Consider the following 19,469-nt stretch of genomic DNA (forward strand, 5'->3'; position numbering starts at 1 on the left):
TAGTTTTGGAAAATTTCTCTTCAGTTGCCGGTTCGTTTTTCTAAATGTAGAGACTATTTTTGGTGCAAATGGTATTTATGTATTTAAATTACATTTTCATTTCATTTGTGATGTAGGCATTACAGCTTGCTTCGGGGACATAGGTTAAAGCATTCTGTGTTTTACAGCTTCCAGATGACTGAAAATGGTGTATTCACACATGTGGATACTCTGGGTTTTAATATAAAGGAACAAAATGGGCAAAAAAATACTGACGATAAAATCAACTATGATCCTACCCTGCTTGTACTACATAGAGGAGAAATCCCCCCCCTGGTGCCGCACATCCATGCAGTTATTCAGTGGTGAAGTCACAACCTCAGCCTGGGCTTCCGCCAGGCCATGCCCTGGCAGGAGTCCAGGCTGAGGTTGTAACTTCACCCCTGGAAAACCTGCGTGGATGTGTGGCACCGGGGGATTTTCTCCTCTCTAGCTGCTGTAGGACCCGGGACGCGCTCCACTCCCGCCAGCACTCCCACAGCAGCAGATACTTGCATCCTTCACTCCCCGAACCAGCTGAGCCTGAGCGGCACACCACTCTGTCCATGGGTCGCTGCTTTTACTACATGTTTGCCAAAATGCTATGGTATCATTAGACTGAAAACCGGTGCCTGGAGGAAGTACCTGGTGGTCTTATGCTGGTGGGCATCATTACTGATCAGGTTCAGTTATTTTAATGTTTCTCAAAGTTTACAGATTAACCACTTGCCGACCCGCCACACCAAATACACTATATTGGGGTGGCATGTGCAGGAACAATCGCGTACATGTACGGGATTGTGCCTGCTCCAGGTTAGGATTAAGTAATCGAGTATCGTGTTTATTATCATGGGCCATTCATGAACAGCTTGCTTACTGTTGTGATTGGCGCACAGCAATCTCATGGTACCTGGCTACCTGTACCGTGTGATTAGTTGTAGCCAATCACAGATCACAACCAAAAGCAAGCTGTTCATGAATGGTTAACTCAGGGGTCATTTGAGGGGTATTTGTACTGTCTTGGCAATTTAGGGCTTTAAGAAATAGGCTGTCAGTACATCAGGATTGATCAATTTTCAAATATATGTACCATAGTTTGTAGATGCTAAGGCATGGTTCACACAGCAGCGATGCGGGAACCCTTACTGGATTTACAGTGTTCCCGCATCACATGTCTCTCGCAGGCAGTTCACACGGCCCTATGCGAACTGCTGGAAGTGTCAATAGAAAGTTAATGACGCCGCATATTGCAGTGCGAACGGTCAATTTGGACAGGAATCAGTTCGTATGGGTGTGAACACCCATGCAATCCGATTCTAGTGCGGACCAAAAAAAAATCCTGCACAAATTTGGTCCGAATGCGATGCAAATTCAGCCATACAGTCTGTATGGCTGAATTTGCATCGCACAGACATTGCATGTGATTTGATCAGCAGTTCGGTGCAAATCACCTGCAGACCAATTAATATACACTTATTGGTTTGTTTGTTTTTTTTTTTTTTGTTTTTTCCAATGACCTGTAGCAGACGTTTTGGTCTAAACTTATGAAAAAATTAGGTTCTTTGGGTTTTTTTTTTTTATTGGATATGTTTTGTAACAAAGTAGAAAATATTGTTTTGTTGAAAATTTTCAGTCTTTTGTAATTTGTATAAAAAAAACCCCATTGGTGATCAAATGCCACCAAAAGAGACCTCCGTTTGTGTGAAAAAACAATGTATAAAAATGTTATTTGAGTACAGTGTTGCATGACCACGCAATTACCAGTTAAAGTAGCGCAGTGCAAAACATGAGCCTGGTCATTAAGGAGGCAAAACCTTCTGGAACTCAAGTGGTTGAAGTGGTAGTAAACCGCTGCAGGAAAAAAAACTCCCCTGTAAGACAAATGCATAATGTGCTAGTATGCATTTGACCTACCTTTTTAAAACTAAGCCCATCCAGCGGAACGCTGTCACCACTGATGGGGCTACCATCTTCACCTGGTCTTCCTTATGTGTTCACTGCCTCTGGCTACATGAGTGGCCGGGGCCATGCTGGCACCACTTCCTCGGCTACAGCATGGGCTATGAATGTCCGGCACGGTATGCCAGACCTTCAGAGTGCATGTACCGGTGACGTCACCTGCTGCATGCAGTGTGAATATCTTCTAAACCAGGGATATGCAAATTGTGGACCCCCCAGCTGTTGCAAAACTACCAGTCCCATCATGCTTCTGCCTCTGGGTTTAATGTTTGTGACTGTCAGAGTGCTGCAATGCCTCATGAGTAGTTCTGCAACAGCTGGAGGGCCACAGTTTGCATAACCCTGTCCTAAACTGTGCACGTTTAGGAGATATTCAATGTACCTATAGGTAAGCCTTATTATAGGCACAAGATGAAAAAGTGGGTTTACTACTAGGGGTGCTGAAATTGTTGCATCGCGATTCGGGTGTCCCCGTTGCAGCATCGATGCATAAGGACCGGAAAATCGATTGCGGGTAACGCCATGACGACTAGCCCCGCACCTCGCGGGAAAGCGCTTGGAGCGTATTTTTAAAATTATTTTATTATAATAATAGCCGTGTTACAATGAATGAAGTGCACCGCTGTATGTGCTTTTAAAAAAAAAAATGTCACTTCATACCGAATTTCACAGTAGTACGATACATCCCGCTCATGCGACTCCCGCGCCCCCGGCGCGCCTCTCTCCGCTCACGTCTCCTGAGTCCTGACGATTCTCAGCCCCGCCCGCTGACTATAGCTATCGTATCAGAAGAGAGGCGGGCGGGACTGAGAATTCCCCGCTGACGTCAGGACTCAGGAGACGTGAAAGGAGAGCAGAGAGAGGCGGGGGGGCCAGGAGTCACATGAGCGGGATGTATAGTACTACTGTGAAATTCGGTATGAAGTGACATATTTTTTCAAAAAGCACATACAGTACAGCGGTGCACTTCATTCATTGTAACACAGCATTTATTAAAAGAAAGTAATTTTAAAAACAGTAAGAGTACAAATGTGTACTCTACTTCCACCTCTCGCTCCGTGCTGACAGGTCCCTGGATATCCTGTGCACATTCCACTGTTAACTCCTAGTGTGCTGGAAGGTGCAAACAGGAATGCCAAGGAACTGCCAGCACCAGTGGTGGCCTGTGCATTGTGGAGGGGGTTAGTGAAGTGATGGCTGCGTTTGACTGGCACAAGTGGCTGTCCACGGCGCTGGCAATACTACCGTGGGCATCCGGCTGTGACAGCTTGCAGCTTCAAAGCCTGGTGTGCATGTCTCACTGTGCTTTCCTGCATAGCCGGGCAATCTTTTGGGAACTGTGATGTGTCCCAGAAGATTGCAGGGTGGAAGGGCCGCCTAGGCGGCCCAAGCGGAGGTGGGAGCTCGTCGGTAATCGTGATGCATCGTGGAATCAAATCGAATCGTTGACCAGATAATTGTAATCGAATCGTGAGACCAGTGAAGATGCGCACCCCTATTTACTACCACTTTAAGCTAGACGTTCTGCTGTTTTTTTTTTTTTTATTGTTTTGATTCCAACTCCTGCTTATTTTGTTTCTTTAGTTTGGTGACTGATATTCTCTTTCTGTACTTGCAGGTCAGTCGATCAATGGATAAAGTTGGAAAAATGTGGAACACATTCAAATATCGGTGCCAGAATCTCTTTAGCAATGAGGATGATGGGAATCAAAATGACATTGTGGATGTTAATGCCAACAGATGTTTGAATGGTGGGGATAAAGCAGAGGGTTCCGCTGGTCCGGCCTCCTTGCAGTCAGCTAGTCCCCTACACCAAAACATTTCTTCTCAAAGGAGCCTGAGTCCTTGCAGTAGTTCTAGTAGGAGAAACCCAAACTGTGTTTCTGAAATGCCACAGTTGGTTGAAATTAGTATTGAAAAGGACAATGATGTGGGTCTAAGTGCAGGTGCCCGCCTGGCACGCAGAGACTCATATACTCGCCATGCCCCGTGGGGTGGCAAAAAGAAGCATTCGTGCTCCACCAAAACTCAGAACTCTATTGATCCAGACAAAAAAATTGGTAGGCAAAGGAGCGGGCTTCAGAGGAGAGAGAGACGTCATGTGGTTGGATCAGTACACGATATGGAGGTCGTTTCCAGCCGGGCAGTTGGCAGTCGCAGTTTACGGCAGAGGCTGAATGAGACTGTGGGCTTGTGTTTTCCGATTAGAGCTTATAATAGGCAGTCAAAGCCACTTTTCACTACTAAGAGGAAAATTCATCTCTCTGAACTGATGCTTGAAAAATGCCCCTTTCCTCCTGGATCTGATCTGGCCCAAAAATGGCACCTGATTAAACAGCATACAGCACCTGTCAGTCCACACACAAGCATACTGGACACGTTTGAGCAGTCTTTGCTTTCTGCCGAAGATGAAGAGGATAGATTACGGGAGAGGCGTAGGCTTAGTATTGAGGAAGGCGTTGACCCTCCACCAAATGCCCAAATCCACACCTTTGAAGCGACAGCACAAGTCAACCCTGTATATAAGCTCGGACCAAAACTTGCTCCTGGCATGGCCGACGTGACCGGTGACAACGGCGCAACATCACAAGGCGGGTGCGAGTCTGAAGAAGACGGCCCGACTCTCTGCCTGCAGTCACGGCGTCAGAAGCAGCGCCAGTTTTCAGGAGACAGCCATATTCAGACGAATAGACAGGGAGCCTGGAAAGTGCACACCCAGATCGATTATATTCACTGCCTTGTGCCAGATCTGGTGGAAATCACAAGCAACCCGTGTTACTGGGGGGTCATGGATCGCTACGAGGCAGAGGCCTTATTGGAAGGCCGGCCAGAGGGCACTTTTTTGCTCAGGGATTCCGCACAAGAGGACTATCTATTCTCCGTGAGCTTCCGCCGCTACAACCGATCTCTGCATGCACGCATTGAGCAGTGGAACCACAACTTCAGCTTTGACGCTCACGACCCCTGTGTGTTTCACTCCTCCACTGTTACAGGACTCTTAGAACACTATAAAGATCCCAGCTCTTGCATGTTTTTTGAGCCCTTGCTGACGGTACCTTTAAACAGAACTTTCCCTTTTAGCTTGCAGTATATCTGCAGAGCAGTCATTTGCAAGTCTACCACGTACGATGGCATTGATCTACTTCCTCTGCCATCTATGTTACAAGACTTCCTTAAAGAGTATCATTATAAGCAAAAGGTCAGAGTGCGGTGGCTAGAGAGGGAGCCCATTAAGTCAAAATAATTAAAAAAGCAACATTTCTTATTGTCCCATCTTTACCTTCCAGATTATCCACCTCATAGACTTAGAAATATGCTCAACGTGTATCAGTTAAATGATAAAAAAAAAAAAATTTAAAAAAGCACATGTTACCTGTATTTAGAAAATAATCAAGTATGACACTTCAAGCTTTAAGTGTATCTGTCTATTGTCTTCTGCCTATACAGAAGACATCTTGTGCATTCTGTGGAACGATGAAGCAGAATCCTTAAACTGCATGTTCTTATGAATGCTAACACTAATTGTACTAATGCTCGTATCTCCGTTTTTTGTAGCAGGAAATGAGGTGTTTATATGGCTTAAAGAAAAAAAAAAAAAGTGAAAAAAAACACATAAAAGAGTTTACTTGTCCAGATTAAGCTATGTATTACCACCACGTAAAAAACCTAGATCTCCCCAAAAAAAAAAAAACTAGATGGACAACTTGTCTTTTCCCATCATAGTGTGGAGAATAAATCTGTTGCCTTTTTATTAAGCTAAAGTTCCTAATATGCTACCGCAATAGAAAATATTTTTAATGACAAAAAAAATGAAATAAAAATCAAGTTGTTTGAACTGGTGCTTACTTGGTTAAAGAACAGAGTTTGAAAGGATCACAAACTAAAATTCAAGTTGACTTGGGCTGTGCTACACTGTTCTGTTGTGGTAACTTGCGTGTTTGTGTGCTGCGGTGTCATTTGTTCTTAAAGCGGACCTTCAGTCATTTTTTTCGTCTCTTTTTTTTTTCTGCCAGTAAATACCTTATACAGCCCACTTCCTGTTTCTTGTCTGGTAAAAAGTTTTGGCTTGTGACATCATGCACAACACTCTCTCACTCTCAGCAGAGGGGATGCATCAGTCATAAGAGGGCCAATGAGAGCTGCAGGTGTGTCTGTGTAAATCCAGGAATGAACAGGGAGCAGCTTCAGCTGCCCACAGTTAAAATGGTTGCAGCCAGACTCAGTGGAGGGAGATTTCTGCAGCATATTTGGCAACTACAGAATCACAGTATATATAAAATAATATGCAAAGTGGATGGAGGGAAGCTTTAGAATGACAAAAATGTTTTTATTACAAATTATGTGAGCAGACTGCAGTTCCTCTTTTTTAAGGCTGGGTTCACACATGTCCAGCTGCATTTTGCAGTCCCAGAGTCCGGTGCGTTTCTGTTCACCGGTTCAGGTGCGAATTCAAGTTTTTGCCTGAATTCTCATCTGCACAGGACCCTTTTTTTAAAACCGCACCGCGGTTGCTCCGGACAAGTGTGAACCATCTCCATTGAAAGCCAGTCACATTCACATGTTATGCGAATTGGATGCGGTTAAAAATGCATCCAATTTGCATATGTGTGAACCCAGCCTAAAGTGAATCTTCACTGCATCTGAGCACCACAAACTCATTTTCATTCATTTTTATTATTCATAGCATGCTCCCCCATCCATCCATGCCTTTTATGCTTTATTTTGTTGAGAATTCCCTTTGAAAAACACCCCCTAGCATTACTAGCCGTGGCCATCTTGAGTAAGGGCAAATGATTCATGATGCACTTTACTTCCTGGAATCCATCTGCCCTTAGCTCAAGCATGCAGGAGAGTGTGCTTAGCTGAGAAAACCCCCCCCCCCCCCCCCCCGAAAGCTCCTGGGGTGTATCATATGACATTTGCCTAGGCAAGAAACCAGGAAGTAACGGAAGAAATGTAAAGAAAAAAAGTTTAAAACAAGTAAATATGATATACATTCCTATCTGTTTACTAATGCCAGCAGCAAGAGGATTACAAATTATTAATGTTGATTGGGAGAGTGAAGTTCCACTTCAATGCTCCCCCAGGGCACGTTGCCAAACACACGCATTGCAGAGCACCATAACTAACAGTAACGCACTACATCGTGTTGTGGTGTGCTTTGTTATCCGTAGTTCACACTATAACCCACATGTGAATCGCACAGGAACTCTTTCCTGTGCAATCCACATGCGATGCGGTGCAATTTAAGCCCATTCATTTTGAACTGGCTCAAATCGCATTGCACCAAAAGTGCAGACACCTTTTTTTAGGATGCGCATCGCGCGGTCATTTTGTACCAGGCAATCCCCGCAGCAGATCACAAACACAGTGCAATTGCCATGCGGTGTGGAAAACATGCAGAGATCGCATATGTGTGAACCTCGGCTTAAGGGAAAAAAATACTTGCCCCTTTTGTGGTGCATTGGGCAGCCCATTCAAATTAACAGGCTGCCCTACCAACATAACACGCATTAACCACATCACAACTGTGTGACCCCAGCCTTAACATTCAGTTTTGTGAAGTTGTTTCATAAAATTACCAATTAGCCTTATGTTTTTATTGTATCGCCCAGTTTGTGCTAGATTGACAGTTTTGGTGCTACGGGCATGACTTATTTTTTTAAAAAATTTTTTCTCTCTCTCGTCTTCAGAGACCTCTAGGCAAAGCCCCAAAATTAATCCTGAGAACCTTCTAGCTATAGCACCTAGCCACCAATAGACAACGAGGTGATCGATTTTCTTATCCAGCCTATTTCAGTCAACTTGGGCTACAGGGCCCATAACCCATCAGCTCAAAAGGGGGGCCCGGGCATCTGCTGAGCAGGAGATCCCGCTGTACTGTCTTACTGCAGACACCAATCCTTTTCTGCCTCCCCTTGCAGCACTGCCAGCTTCTTCTTCTCTTCTTTCTCCTCTTCTTTCTCCCTCTGGCTGCATTGCAGGGGGATAGGTTCTAGCACATGCGCCCTTTCCATCTGCTGTCCGGGGGCCCCCCCTGTGTGCCCCTTACCCTTGCAGTGCTGCCGGCTTCACTCCTCTCCTGCCTGCAGCTGCTGCGGGATGGAGAGTGGTGGAACCAGCTGGTAAATATCTAATTTCCTGGCCCCTTCCATTCCTCAATGAACACAGTGAGCGATCGGTACCAGTCACTTCTGTGTCCATTCGTCACTGAAGCATAGTAAACTACTTCCGTTTTGGCATGAGCAGGAAGCCTCAAAGTGCTTCCTATTCATCTGCAGTTGAGGCTACAGAGATAGCCACTGATAAATCTATGTCCTTAGTCACTTTCGGCCTGGGAAAGGGGGCCCTGTCAGGCTGTATGGGGCCCTGTGATTTCTAACAGCAGCCCTGTTGGGCAATACCCACGTGTGTACCAACTGATATACCTGGCCAACAAATACTTGGGGAAAGGGCAATCAAACTGGAAAGTTTTGTCTGCCATTTTTACAGCGGCATAAGTGGTGTCTGCATTCCATGCTCCAGTCACACAAATCTGTTTTACTGTGACAGTGGTTGATAGACTGCCCCCCCACCCCCCGCCGCAAGATCATAAATGTGTTCAATGGACCACACACACACACCCATGTTGCCCATTGTTCTCTGTCAATCTGCACAGGCAGCAGAATCGGCACAAGTACTTATTTTGCTTTTTATTGTCGGCTTGTCTTTTAGCCACTGTGATCCTTTTAAGTCAAACTTTAATTGCCTTTTCACTGACTTTCCAGAAAATAGATTTTATGGTGCAATAAGGCAGTCAGTGGTCATCATTATGACTGGCCTCAGTGGAATTGTAGAAAAATACAGTTTCCACTTCATAGAAGTGCAAAAAATACAATTAAGCTAGAAAGTATAACTGTAGCAAATTAAATTGATAAAATGACATAATGTCAGTAACCTTAAAACTGTGCATCCAGCGTTACTGCAGGTGCCTTTGTTAAGGTGGACTTGTTACCTTGCTCAGTTAACTCCCTCTTCTTTTTTTTTTCTTTTTTCTTTTTTTTTTTTATACAAAATTGTCTTAAATGTGGAATGGTGCAAGAATCTGTTGTTGTATTAATAAACGTAGTGAATCCAGAATAATTTCTAGATCGATTTGTATAAAACTGCACAGTGGCCAGGATTCTAAAGGCCCCAGTGGCTAATATTGGTGTTTTGTATAAAATGGCACAATTTTTGTTATTGACTTATATTGGACATAATGCATTTCAAATTCCCATGTCGGTGTTAAAAGTAGAATTCCTGGCTAAACCTAACTAGCCCTAAAAATGTTCCCTCCTTCCCAACAGCTGTGCTGACTAACCTCTGTAAAAAAAAAAAAAAAAAAAAGATGTATACTTGCCTATTTTCAGCCCTTACTGGTTTGGTCACGTGATCCGTCTCCCCTGTGTCAGCAAGCGGCTACTGCAGGGGAGAGGACGACTGCGGGCAACAGATGGTCCATGGGAGCCTATGGGTGACGTCGTCAATCCCAGACATTGCCGTGCACTCTCTCCTCTCCCCTGCAGCTGACACAGAGGATCACATGACCAGTAATAGGTCAGTATATAGATTGCTCCTACACAGGATAGGGAGTATAGGTGTTAGGAGGGGGGAGGGAGCATTTTTAGGACTAGTTGGGTTTAGTCTGGAGTTTTACTCTAATGCCGCATACACACGAGCGGCATTTCCGTCGGAAAAATCTTGGATGGTTTTTCCGACGGAATTCCGCTCAAGCTTGGCTTGCATACACACGGTCACACAAAAGTTCTCTGAACTTTCGATCATCAAGAACGCGGTGACGTACACCACTACAATGAGCCGAGAAAATGAAGTTCAATGCTTCCGGGCATGCGTCGAATTGTTTCCGAGCATGCGTGTTTTTTGCGTGTCAGAATTGCATACAGACGAACAGAATTTCCGTCGAAAAATAGAGAACCAGCTCTCAATCTTTTGCTGGCGGAAATTCAGACAGAAAAAGTTGGATAGAGCATACACACGGTCAGAATATCCGACCAAAAGCTCCCATCACACTTTTTTTGATGGAAATTCTGACCGTGTGTATGCAGCATTAGGCTCCGTTCACGCATAGGCGTTTTGAATCGCTGGTGGAATCGCTGTGAATTCTGCCCATGATTCCAGAATTTCAGCAAAATGCAGGATGTTTGGGATGGCATTATTATTTTTTTTTTTTTTAATTATTGTTTGCACCCCAAACGCGGTGCAATTTTGCCACAAATAACACACGACAAATCCCGTTGCAATTGCGCAACTTTTGTCGCCCAAAAACTTTTTGGGGCGACATGCAACTCATTTGTAGATCTAGAATCCTATACACTACCACTTAATATATGAAATCGGAAGCAGCTGTTCCTAACTTAACAATGTGTCCCTACATCTAAAATTCAATTGTTTACAAATTTGAGGTGACGATATGCTTCAAAACTTAAAGAGAAATAAAACTACATGTAGTTAAAAAAAAAAAAAAAACACGTAGAGTTAGTATTCTGTTAGTGTTGTTGCATTATTTGGTTTGCGCATTTTGTTGTGCGACATTCGCAGCAGAATCTCACCGCGTTTGTGGTGCCATTAACAAATGACAAAGCAAATGCGTTTTTGCTGCAATTCTGGCTGTATCGCGGCAATTCTGCTCGCGATTTAAAGCACCTATATGTGAACAGAGCCTAAAACAGCAGAGAACCAATGTATGAAAAGTGTGCTAAAAATATTTGCTGTTGCTCACAGAAAATCTAATATTTTTGCAGTCTAGATCTGAAAATGAAACCTGGTTTTTTGATTGGGTGCTGTGGTCAATTTTTCACTTCTCGTAAATCATCCTCCTAGATCAGTGGTCTCCAAACTATGGCCCTCCAGTGGTTCAGGAACTACAATTCCCATCATGCCTAGTCATGTCTGAATCTCAGAGTTTTTTGCAATTCTTCATGGGACTTGTAGTTCAACAACAGCTGGAGGGCCGTAGTTTGGAGATCCCTGTCCTAGATCTTTATAACAACATTCTGGACCTTGGCTAGATGCTGAACAGCCTGATGCTGCTGAAAAGTGTTCCAAAGACATTCTGTAGACACAAAGGAGATTGTTCATAGTCCGATTCCAGCAATCTTACTAGTTCCAAGAAAAGCAGCAGGGGGCGCCTATTGGGACAGACAGTAAAGTGGCTTCCTTTGCAGTATTAAGATTGTAGTCTTCCATTGCATTTATATGTATATTTGACCAGTGCTGACATAACAGTAGGTCTTTCGTGTGGTTCTATATCCCCCTTTAAAGTGTAATTCCAAATTTTGTTGGAAAATTAAAATCATCTCTAGGCCAATTATAAGCATTTGAAGGGTTTTAGCAAACTGCATTGCAGTCCTACCTGTCGATAATTAGTCAAAACTTGCAAATGCCTTTTGTTTCCTTGTGCCTGCTTTAATCACATGACGTCTGTGTTGGAACAAGAGACAAAAGCTGGCGGAGAACAGCAGTGACACCCCGTTCAGTGGAACAGGAAAATACATTTTTTGGGGGCGTTCTGTACAGAACATACCCAGAAATGTAATTTCTTTCCATAGTTATAGCGAAACTTGTCTATAACAACAAATCTCAGAAAGAGGCTTGGTCCTTAAGTGGTTAAACAAATTAAAGCTGAAGTTTAGGCATGGCAATTTTTCCAGTTACATTGGTCCAGCTTGGACCCATGTAAGTAGGCATTTGTCATACCCTTGAGGACCCCGTAGAAGCTGGAAATGCATGTAGTTCACTGTAGTGCCTGCTCAGCACTGGCGCCATTTGGAGAACACTTTGCTTTTTTCAGTGAATGAAAGTGTTCTCCCATTGAAAGATGTGGAGATTGTGATGTCCCCCATCCGCCTTATCCAAACAGGGAATCCTTTGCATTCACTGAGAAATTGCAGAGTTCCCTAAATGGTGGCATAGGACCCCCGAAACTAGTGGAGATCCCTGTACTGGCAGTGCCTACTTCTACAGTGATTTCCAGCTTCCATGCGGATCCCACAGATATGGCACATACACTATACTGTCAAAAATATTGGGACTCCTGCCTTTACACGCACATGAACTTTAATGGCATCCCAGTCTTAGACTGTAGGGTTCAATATTGAGTTGGCCCATCCTTTGCAGCTATAACAGCTTCAACTCTTCTGGGAAGGCCGTCCACAAGGTTTAGGAGTGTGTCTATGGGAATGTTTGACCATTCTTCCAGAAGAGCATTTGTGAGGTCAGGCACTGATGTTGGACGAGAAGGCCTGGCTCGCAGTCTCTGCTCTAATTCATCCCAAAGGTGTTCTATTGGGTTGAGGTCAGTATTCTGTGCAGGCCAGTCAAGTTCCTCCACCCCAAAGTCGCCCATCCATGTCTTTATGGACCTTGCTTTGTGCACTGGTAGAACCAGAAACTCATGTTGGAACAGGAAGGGGCCATCCCCAAACTGTTCCCACAAAGTTGTCAGCATGAAATTGTCCAAAATGTCTTGGTATGCTGACACCTTAAGAGTTCCTTTCACTTGAACTAAGGGGCTAAACCCAACCCCACACCATAATCCCCCTCCACCAAATTATTTGGACCAGTGCACAAAGCAAGGTCCTTTAAAGACAGACTAAACTTTCTCTCTGCCTCCAATGGAGCAAGGCATAGCAGAGGAGCTCATTTGAGAAATCTTTTGTCTATAATTGCCCAGCTTATCCAAACAGAACATAACATGCACCCTAGTGTTTGCTAAATTGATGTATTCAGCTAGGAATTTGTAGTAAGGGTCCATGCTCTGCCTTCTTTTAGAGAAACTGTTTAGATTGTCTGGTGACCTACACCCTGGACCGTAACTTTTTTTTTTTCCAGGATCAGTCTGACAGGGAATACTGCTGAGGTTGCAGAGAACCCTCAAATGTAGGTTTCTTAATCTTTTGCAGACTTGCCACTATTCACATACAGCTGGTCTGCTCCCCTGTCGTTCCAAGGTAATATGCTGGTACATCTTCCAGTAACTTGAGCTCCTGTGATCATGTTATGATTGGATACAGAGAATCGCTGCCAAAAGGTCCAGAGCCAATGGGAGTCGCTCTGTACCATGTAAATGCTGTAACCAATCGCAGCATCACAAAATGCAAACACATGTGTCACTGGGTGGTCAGGAAGCATTGTTCTTACACACCAATTGAGAGGAAAAAGAGCCTCCTGAACACCATACAGCACCAGTGCAAACATTGCTAAAATCCACCTCTCTACTGTCATTCACCCCTCTACAGTATGTGTGTCAATACCATCCTGTCTCTAAACGGACCTGTATATTACCCCTCACCCTACCTTATCTTGCTCATCTCTGTAAAATAGCCCCGTCATATCCATCTTCCCATTGTATGTGACATGGGGCATTAAAGCGGAGTTCCGCCTGGGTCAAAAGAAATTGAGTCAGCAGCTACAAATACTGCAGCTGGTGACTTTTAATATATGGACGCTTGCCTGTCCTGGGAGCCTGCAATTTCGGCACCTGAAGCCGACCCGTCCCTCGGCTCCGGGTGCAGGCATTGGCATCCTTACAGCTTCATAGTCTGTTTCCTACTGTGCATGCGCGAGTCGTGCTGTGCTTTTTGAATGGTCCCTGCTGTCTTCTGGGACCTGTGTGTCTCCCAGAAGGTGGGGGGGGGAGGAGCCAGACATTGCAGAGTTTGCTGCACAAGATTGGGAGCAGATATCTGGATTTGACAGGTACTCCTCCTCCCTGAAAGGTGCCAGATGTGGCACCGGAAGGTGGGGGGAATCCGATCCGCAGAAGTTCCATTTCTGCATGGAACTCCGCTTTAGGGCCAGACAGCAAGGACCAGATTCATTTTGATCCATATATGCACAGGGTGGTTGTACAGAAGTCGACCTATCGATCAACTTCTGTAAACTGCCCTGTTGGAGATGGGCGGACCAACTCTTTCACCTCCTATTGCTTTTGTATACAACCTGTACATTTTAATGTACCTGGTGCACCATTACCAAGTGCTCTATTTTATTCCCTTCAATATCTTCATGCTTCACATTTGCTATGTTTTAAACCAGAGGGTGAAATGTTTTGTGTGTTTTTTTTTTTTTGTTTTTTTTTTTTCCCCTTTTTATTTAGTAAAAAAATAAAACCCAGTGGTTTACAAATACAACCAAAGAAAGCTCAATCTCTCTCAAAGCAGTTATAAAATTAATTTTGGTTCACTATGAATCATGGGATCATTTCCTAAAACATAGCATTGCTTAGCAAAGATGATCAAGATCCTGCTGTGTTTGTATCCAGACAAAATGAATCTCTAAATATGGAGTGTAAATGGCTCACATTTAACCACTTGAGCCAACAGCAAATTTACAGGTGGCCGTTGGCTTGAACCGGCACTGTGTCGTACCAGCGGTGAACATAGCGAATTGCGGTGCGTGCCATTGAGCCGCTGTGATCGACCCAGATACCACATTATCGCAGTGTGATCACATGTCGCCTAATTAAGTCATGAATGGAATCCATCATCGTTGCATAGTTACATTGGACACAAGTCCATCAAAATTGTGTGCGATCTGTGATTGGTTACCAGTGATCACATGGTACCCGGGCCAATCACAGCTCCCTGTACCATGTGGTAGCTGTGGCCAATCACAGCATCATAATAGTAAACAATGATTCATGAATGGAATGTATTCAAATGATTTACTGTTACATTGATCATCACTAACAAGCAATTAGTGTAAAAGAAAAATAAATAAATGATGACCTGATCACACCCCCCCCCCCCCCCCCCCTCAGAATAGTACTGAACTACTCTGACAGTATGAAAAAAAAATATATATATATAGTATCTCACAAAAGTGAGTACACCCCTCACATTTTTGGAAATATTATCTCTATGTGAGAACACTGAAGAAATGACACTTTGCTACAATGTAAAGTAGTGAGTGTACAGCTTGTATAACAGTGTAAATTTGCTGTTCCCTCAAATAACTCAACACACAGCCATTAAAGTCTAAACCGCTGGCAACAAAAGTGAGTACACCCCTAAAAATGTCCAAATTGGGCCCAAAGTGTCAATATTTTGTGTGGCCACCATTATTTTCCAGCACTGCCTTAACCCTCTCGGGCATGGAGTTCACCAGAGCTTCACAGGTTGACACTGGAGTCCTCTTCTACTCCTTCATGATGACATCACAGAGCTGGTGGATGTTAGAGACCTTGCGCTCCTCCACCTTCCATTTGAGGATGCCCCACAGATGCTCAATAGGGTTTAGGTCTGGAGACCTCCTTGGCCAGTCCATCACCTTTACCCTCAGCCTCTTTAGCAAGGCAGTGGTTGTCTTGGAGGTGTGTTTGGGGTTGTTATGTTGGAATACTGCCCTGCGGCCCAGTCTCTGAAGGGAGGGGATCATGCTCGGCTTCAGTATGTCACAGTACATGTTGGCATTCTTGGTTCCCTCAATGAACTGTAGCTCCCCAGTGCCGGCAGGACTCATGCAGCCCCAGACCATGACACTCCTGCCACCATGCTTGACTGTAGACATGACACACTTGTCTTTGTACTCCTCACCTGGTTGCCGCCACACACGCTTGACACCATCTGAACCAAATAAGTTTATCTTGTTCTCAGACCACAGGACATGGTTCCAGTAATTCATGTCCTTAGTCTGCTTGTCTTTCAGCAAACTGTGGGCTTTCTTGTGCATCATCTTTAGAAGAGGCTTCCTTTTGGGACGAGAGCCATGCAGACCAATTTGATGCTGTGTGCGGCGTATGGTCTGAGCACTGACAGGCTAACCCCCCCACCCCTTCAACCTCTGCAGCAATGCTGGCAGCACTCATACGTAATTTTCCCAAAGACAACCTCTGGATATGACGCTGAGCATGTGCACTCAACTTCTTTGGTTGACCATGGCGAGGCCTGTTCTGAGTGGAACCTGTCCTGTTAAACTGCTGTATGGTCTTGGCCACTGTGCTGCAGCTCAGTTTTAGGGTCTTGGCAATCTTCTTGTAGCCTATGCCGTCTTTATGTAGAGCAACAATTCTTTTCTTTTTTTTTTTTCCACATCCCCAGAGTTCTTTGCTATGAGGTGCCATGTTGAACTTCCAGTGACCAGTATGAGAGAGTGAGAGCGATAACACCAAATTTAACACACCTGCTCCCCATTCACACCTGAGACCTTGTAACACTAACGAGTCACATGACACCGGGTGGGAAAATGGCTAATTGGGCCCAATTTGGACATTTTCTCTTCAGGGGTGTACTCACTTTTGCCAGTGGTTTAGACATTAATGACTGTGTGTGTTATTTTGAGGGGACAGCAAATTTACACTGTTATACAAGCTGTACACTCACTACTTTACATTGTAGCAAAGTGTCATTTCTTCAGTGTTGTCACATGAAAAGATATAATATATTTACAAAAATGTGAGGGGTGTACTCACTCTTGTGAGATACTGTATATAGATTTTTATATATTGTCACCAGTCAGTGTCTCTGATCACCACCACACCAGTCCTATGATACCGCTGTATTGCACTGGTGACAGAATTTTTATATATATATATATATATATAAACAGTGGTGATCAAATGCAACCAAAAGAAAGCTTTGTGTGGAAAGATTTCATTTGGGTACAGCGTTGTGTGACCGAGCAATTGCCAGTTAAAATAGCGCAATGCTAAATAGCAAAAACTGCCACCGCCGTCTGGCTAATATTCTTGGAGCCTCATGCTTTCCAGTGCATACAAATCTTTGTCAGAAGAAGGACCCTACTTCTTTTTCCCCTTGCCATGTATTATCTGTGATCTGCAGGGAGTAGTTTACCTACAGCACCAATACTTTGCAGAGCTTGACAAATTTGCTTTGAATCCAGGAGCCAGCTAAAGTTTGGCGCTAGGTTTTTTTTTTTAACCAACAAAGCTTAAGGGTAGAACATATAACATGTTCCCGAAAGTGAACTTATGCTTTAACACTTTCAGTGCCAGAGCCCTTTTTGCGTTTTTTTTTTTTTTTGCACGTTTAAAAAAAAAATAATAATAATTTTAGGCCTGAAGATTACATAAAACCCCCAAAATTTTTTTTAGGAAGCACCCTAGAGAATAAAATGGTGGTATTTCCATTTTTTGTGACACAATATTGCTGCAAAGGTCTAGGAAACGCAAAATTTCAGTAAAAAAAGACATTAAAGTTCATTTTAGGCACAAAAACACAAATTACTGCAAAATATTGGTAAAATATAAAAGCCAACATTGCATTGTCTAAATGGATACCCATTATTATACAGGATTTTATATACCGCTGACAGTTTACGCAGCGCTCTACGTAGCGCATGAGGGTAGACAGTACGTCAATAAGCATATAGCGTGATTGGTTTGCGCAAAAGTTATAGCATCTGCAAAATGAAGGATAGATTTTTGTTTTTGTTTTTTTTGTTTTTTTTTTTTTTTTTTACTAGTAATGGCGGCGATCTGCGATTTTTATCAGAACTGCCACATTACGGCAGACAGATCAGATACTTTTGACACTATTTGACAGCGATCAGTGCTATAAATAGCCACTGATTACTGTATAAATGTCATTGGCAGGGAAGGGGTTAACACTAGGGGACGATCAAGGGGTTAATTGTGTTACCTAGGGAGTGATTCTAACTGGGGGGGGGGAATGGAACTGCCTGGGTGAGGAGAGTGATCGTTGTTCCTAAGCATTAGGAACCACAGATCGCTCTCCTCACCCCTGACAGAACGAAGATCTGTCTGTTTGCATTGACAGATCTCCGTTCACTCCTTCTCAGGAGCAATCGTGAGTAGCTGGCGGCCATGCGCACTAGCTCCTACATCTTGCCGCCTGCATGTGCGCACCCTATACTCAAAGCGCCCGCTGTATAGCTACGGCGTTTCAGCCAGGAGTGACATTCTGCCACCATCGATCGGGCGGTCGGCAAGCGGTTAATAAGACATCCAGGATCCAAAAATACCCTGCATGCCTCCCCTGTGCTTTACTGAAATGCAATGCACGTTACATTCTTTCCCAGTCTCAATGGCTGGCGAAACTGTCAACGGGGCCCTGAAAGTGACCTTATATATGTCACTTCCGGATAAGCAACAAGAAGGGGAGGAGAGCAGAAGCTTCCCTCTCTCCTCTCTTCCCAGCGGCACCTGCTGTGCTGTTCCCAGGCCTGCAAATAGGCAAGCGGGGGGGGGGGCATTCGGGCAGCAGCCCAGGCGCCAGGATGCAATTTTTGTGAGCCTGGGATTTGTCGAGCCCTGACTTGTATATATCATGATAAACAATGAAATGCAAAGTGTATATTAAACTATTGTTATCACTTTTACATTTTTGTCTTGACTGGAGTGCTCTCATTCATTCAGAGCTGCCCTTTTAGTTGACAAAGTTTAGTTATCACTATTTGTCTGCATTGTATTATCTTGCATCCATTTCATTAAAGTGTATAACAAGCCAACATTTCAAAAGTGTTGGATAGAATGGGGACGGAAAAGAATCTCTGGGTTCTTGCTGCTGTCTGGGGGCTCTGTTAGAGAGATCACCCCTCATAGTGACTATGGTTTTACCATATAGAAATTCTGAGAAAATATTGCAAGAGCAGCACATACGGAAAATAAAATTGAAATGATGTAAACAAGCCCTAGACGAGGGAAAATCTGTCTAACAAAGTTCTGGATAGCGGTAAAAACCTGATAGGTGTTCTAGCCTTTCCTCGCACTATTTATAAATGTTTTCACACACAATTCAGTTTTTCCTAGATTACATTAAAAAATAAAAAATAAGTGGAAGAATCCTAGTTGACAGTTGTGTGCAAAAATATAGGCCATTTTAATCTGACAATCCAAAGCCTTTCTAGGAAAAAGGAAAAAAAAAAAAATATATATATATATATATATATATATATATATATATATATATATATATATATATATATATATATATATATATATATATATATATATATATATATATATATATATATATAGTGTGTATGTGTATATATATTATATTTTTTTTCCCATTACTAGGTCAGTTTGAACCCCATACATTTATACAATTTTCTTTTTCAATTTTCTTTAGATTTACCATCAATTATGTAGTATAAGGCCCCTTCCACACAGGGCGGATCTGTCCAAACAGAATCCGCCTGCTCAGCGGGGGATCTCTCTGCTGATCTCCCACTGAGCAGGCGGATGACAGGTCCTGGACAGACTGCTCTCTTCTATGGGGGGGGGTCAGATGGAAACCCGACTGCATGTCCGTTTCAATCCGATTGTCATCTGATCCGGCCTGCAGGACGGATGACTAACGTATCGCCATACGTCTGTTTTCAGCAGATTTTGTTGGATCGGATGCCAGGCGACTGTCAGCGGACACATGTCTGCTGCCATCCGCCTCCCCATAGAAGATAATGGGTGGTCCAAACGGGTCTGCCTGAAAAACGGACAGGCAGACCTGATCGGTCCAGTCGTGTGAAAG

The 19,469-nt window shown here is 43.7% G+C and overlaps 1 protein-coding gene across 6 annotated transcripts in view; it reads left to right on the top strand.

Annotated features, from left to right (window-relative positions):
- The window catches only part of SOCS5 (suppressor of cytokine signaling 5), a 240,537-nt gene that overhangs the window by 80,944 nt on the left and 140,124 nt on the right, over positions 1-19,469 (top strand). For 4 of the 6 annotated variants that reach the window (XM_073628497.1, XM_073628499.1, XM_073628498.1 and 1 more), the window contains one exon: positions 3,596-10,485. The exons of the other annotated variants lie outside the window; for them this stretch is intronic. In XM_073628497.1, the coding sequence (XP_073484598.1) occupies positions 3,608-5,221 (1,614 nt within the window). In that variant the 5' untranslated portion in view covers positions 3,596-3,607 and the 3' untranslated portion in view covers positions 5,222-10,485. Of the gene's footprint in view, positions 1-3,595; positions 10,486-19,469 lie in introns of those variants that run through there. 6 annotated transcript variants of the gene reach the window in all.

The sequence above is a fragment of the Aquarana catesbeiana genome, linkage group LG04, assembly GCF_042186555.1.
Source record: "Aquarana catesbeiana isolate 2022-GZ linkage group LG04, ASM4218655v1, whole genome shotgun sequence".
NCBI lineage: Eukaryota > Metazoa > Chordata > Amphibia > Anura > Ranidae > Aquarana > Aquarana catesbeiana.